The 3,709-nt window shown below is 36.0% G+C and overlaps 1 protein-coding gene across 1 annotated transcript; it reads left to right on the forward strand.

Moving 5' to 3' along the window:
- The first annotated feature begins 443 nt into the window (after positions 1–443).
- LOC110689097 lies at positions 444–3,464 on the forward strand. The gene is made up of 2 exons (XM_021865827.1): positions 444–669; positions 3,118–3,464. Exons 1-2 carry the CDS (start codon positions 444–446, stop codon positions 3,462–3,464), a joined length of 573 nt encoding a protein of 190 aa, XP_021721519.1.
- Positions 3,465–3,709: the final 245 nt, after the last annotated feature.

The following is a 3,709-nucleotide window of genomic DNA, read 5'->3' on the forward strand; positions in this document are numbered from 1 at the left end:
AGAAGGGATGAGATGCAATTTACTGAAAAGGATTTGCATAGTGAGGCTGCTAAGCAAAGGAAAATCATATTTAAAGAAGGTGATGCCAAGGAAATGTTTGCATACCTCAAGCGGATGATGGATGATGATTCAAAGTTTTTTCATACATATCATGTGGATGATTTGAGGAGGCTCCAAGATGTATTGTTGGTAGATGGTAGGAGTCGGGCTGCATACAAGGAGTTTGGTGATGTTGTGTGTTTTGATTTGACGTACTTGACTAACGAATATCAGCTCCCCTTTTGTAATTTTGTGGGGGTAAACCATCACGGTTAAACGATATTGTTCGATCTGCATTGGTTTCTCGCGAGACCGTGGAAACATTTGAGTGGGTGTTTTCTAATTGGTTGAGGTGTATGGGTGAAAAGAGACCAATTAGTATCCTAACCGATCAAGATCCGGCGATGAGGAAAGCTTTGAAGGTCACTATGAAAGGCACCATTCATCGATGGTGTATTTGGCACATTACACATAAGTTTGCTAAGAAACTTGGGAAACTTCCTAATTATACCCAAATTCACGACGACCTTGAGCATGTAATCTATGAAAACCTAGATCGCGAAGAGTTTGAGATAAATTGGCGAAAGGTTATCAAGAAGCATGAACTAGAAGACGATGACTGGCTGCAAGGTGTGTGTGATGCTTTTTTTTTTTTTTTTAAATCTATGTTATTGTATGCTTAATACTATGTTATATGTGGTATACCTGGACTTACACCCTGTAGTTTCTTGTTAATTATTGTTTTGTTATAGGGCAGAATTGCCATAAGTAGGGTCATCTTGTTCATAATATGCCTGTAATGTTGCTGTCAGTACATAAGAAACATTAGATGTGTGCATTTGCTGTCCTGGATGTGTGCATTGTTGGTTTCAGTACTTGAACTATGGTGTAAGCTACTCTGGTGGTATTGTTTGTCATTTTTGTTGTTGCTTCCATAGCCATAGCCTACATATCAATGGCCTACATATGTTAACTCTGTTCATATCCTGCATATATTAACTCTTGCTGTTATTTTTGTGCATATTTGCTGCTGGTTCTTGTTTTAATGAGTGCTAGTGGGATACTAAAGCTAAACTAGTTTAGAATTTGCTGAAATTTCACAGATTATATGTAAAGTTAGTTTTTTATCATTTTTTTACACAGTATCATAGCATTGATTAATTGCTCAGACATTTGGTTGATTTTGATTTGTAGGGTTGTGGGTTGAACGTGATATGTGGGTTCATGCATATTTGAAACATCTGTTTTGGGCTCGCATGAAAACAACTTAGTGGGTCGAGAGTATTCACAGGTTCTTTAATGGGTATTTGAGCAAGCACACTCTGTTGTGTGAGTTTGTGGAGAGGTATCACTACTAAAAAATTGGCCAAAGAGACCTCAAGTTAGGGACCATTTAATTAAATAGGTAGTCTCTTAGTTTCAAGAGACCAAATATCCTAAATATGTGGTCTCTTTGATATTTCGAGAGACCACTTATTTGAAATAATAGGTCTCTTGTAGTTTTTCAAAATTTCAATTTAAAACGGCAGAGACCATTTTTCTACATAAGTGGTCTCTTTTTTTAAAATACATATATAATAAATTTTTTTTTGTAAAAAAAAAACAAAGGAGAGACCAGTGGAAAGTCTAATATGGTCTCTACTCTCTACATTATCATCAGTCAAGATGGTCAACACATTCCCAATTCAATTAATTTTCCTTTTTTTTTGTGTTGGAACCCAATTAATTAATTTAATTTTCATTTTCCCCCAAAACGAACCGCCAAAAACACAGTCTAGAGCACGCAGCAGCGCACCGACCTTCAATCCGCCATTATTTCCACCTCCGTTTTCCACCTTTTCCATTTTCATCTTCCTCCATTTTCATTTCCAAACCCATTATATGAAATTTATTACAATCTTTTGAAGATTAGAACCAAATTTCAAACCCTTAAACACAAGCACCGACTCTTGCAATCGCTCTACCACCTAGGGTCGCACGACTAGCCGGAAAACACCGCCTACAGTCGCCTACTGCGCTACTAGCACCACATAGGGTCGCAGGGTAGCAATTGATTGGTTATTTTGGGCATTGAATTCGCAATTTCAATACTACTGCCTAGCTATTCGCACAACTTTGCTAGCCTCCACAAGACCACAAACGACTACTGACGCATTCTACCTCCGGCCAACCACTGCCAACAGGACCAGACAGAAAACCCTAACCAGCCCCATTAGGTTCACCGCAACTAAGCTAGGTATCATATTTATTTTGTTTGTTTTATGTAGATATTATTTTGAATATGAATCGTGTAGTTGTGTTTATTGATTGTTTGCTACAATGTTCTATTGTTATAGTAATCTGCTCATCTTGTTCATATATGAATCCTGTTTTCAGTTATACAGTAGTGAGTTATTGGATTTTGATTTTCCCGCGAAAGTTTGGATTTTTTAAAAGTTGAATAAAATATTTGCTATAATGTATGCCCATTTTTTTTAACACAAAAGGGAAAGTAGCTTATATTATATCAAGATAGAGCTGATCATTGAAATTATCAGAGCAAAAGTGAAAAGAAAAACTAGAATATAACATTATAAAATTCTGAACTTGTACATTTTTTTACTGAACTTGTACATTTTTTTTATAAATAGAATCTAACATTATAAAATTCTGTCACATTATTATTTTAGTTCAAATAAAACCTTCTATTTGTGGCATTTGTGTTCTTATTTCGGGACAAACTAGCCTGTTCCCCCAACTTAAAGGAAGGTAAGACTTGTTACTTTATGAGTAGGGCTGAAATTTAGGCTTTGATTGCTAGGAGTATTTCTTTTCCATTAGTGAATAAAATATTTGCTATAATGTATGCTCATTTGTTTACAACTAATGCCACATTTAAAATTGTTTGATTGGTAGGAGTATTTTTTTTCCATTAGTGATTAGGATTTTATGGTTTGTTTCCGGCAAATAATGCTTAGGGTTCATGTGGATTTAATTAGTTGCCACCAATTGCATACCTTCCTCTGTTTTTATTTGTGATTTGGTCTTTGTGTTATGAATATTCTAAGAATGACTCATGAAAGTAACATGTGTTAATAGATTTTGAGGAGTTTGTGTTTTGTTCTTCGTGCTTAGAAATGGATCGAAGTTGGATAACAACAACAAAGCCAGGTGACCCTGAATATCAACAAGGTGTTAAGGAATTTATTAAATTTGCATTTGAAAATAGTGGAGGTCGCTCCAAGCTACGTTGTCCTTGTTTTATGTGTCATAATTTTTTGCATAAGAGACCGGATGAAATTCTCAATCATTTAAATAAATGGGCATTTGATAGAACATATACCCATTGGATTTGGCATGGGGAACGTAGAGACATGCATGCGGGTGATAGTGGTGAGACTAGGGATAATGTGCGTGTAGTTCATGATGTTGACGAGGGAGATTAGTTAGAGGACATGTTGCATGCGGTTGAGGATCAACTTGATGACAACCCTTCAATGCTTGAGATCTTGTTAAGTGACTCTGAAAAGCCATTGTATGAAGGATGCACCAAGTACACGCGATTATCCGCTATTCTTAAGTTATATAACTTGAAGGCGGGTCATGGTTGGACTGACACTAGTTTCAATATGTTATTGGAGTTAGTGAAAGACATGCTTCCCAAAGATAATGTTCTTCCTGATAGTACATA

This window comes from Chenopodium quinoa, unplaced genomic scaffold (assembly GCF_001683475.1).
Source record: "Chenopodium quinoa cultivar QQ74 unplaced genomic scaffold, ASM168347v1, whole genome shotgun sequence".
Classification (NCBI taxonomy): Eukaryota; Viridiplantae; Streptophyta; class Magnoliopsida; order Caryophyllales; family Amaranthaceae; genus Chenopodium; species Chenopodium quinoa.

Excerpts from the sequence above, each read along its gene's own strand:
- LOC110689097 (XM_021865827.1), top strand. The coding sequence starts at position 444 with ATGAGGAAAGCTTTGAAGGTCACTATGAAAGGCACCATTCATCGATGG. Across the intron at positions 670-3,117 it reads AGACGATGACTGGCTGCAAG|ATTTTGAGGAGTTTGTGTTT; the intron begins GTGTGTGTGATG and ends ATGTGTTAATAG.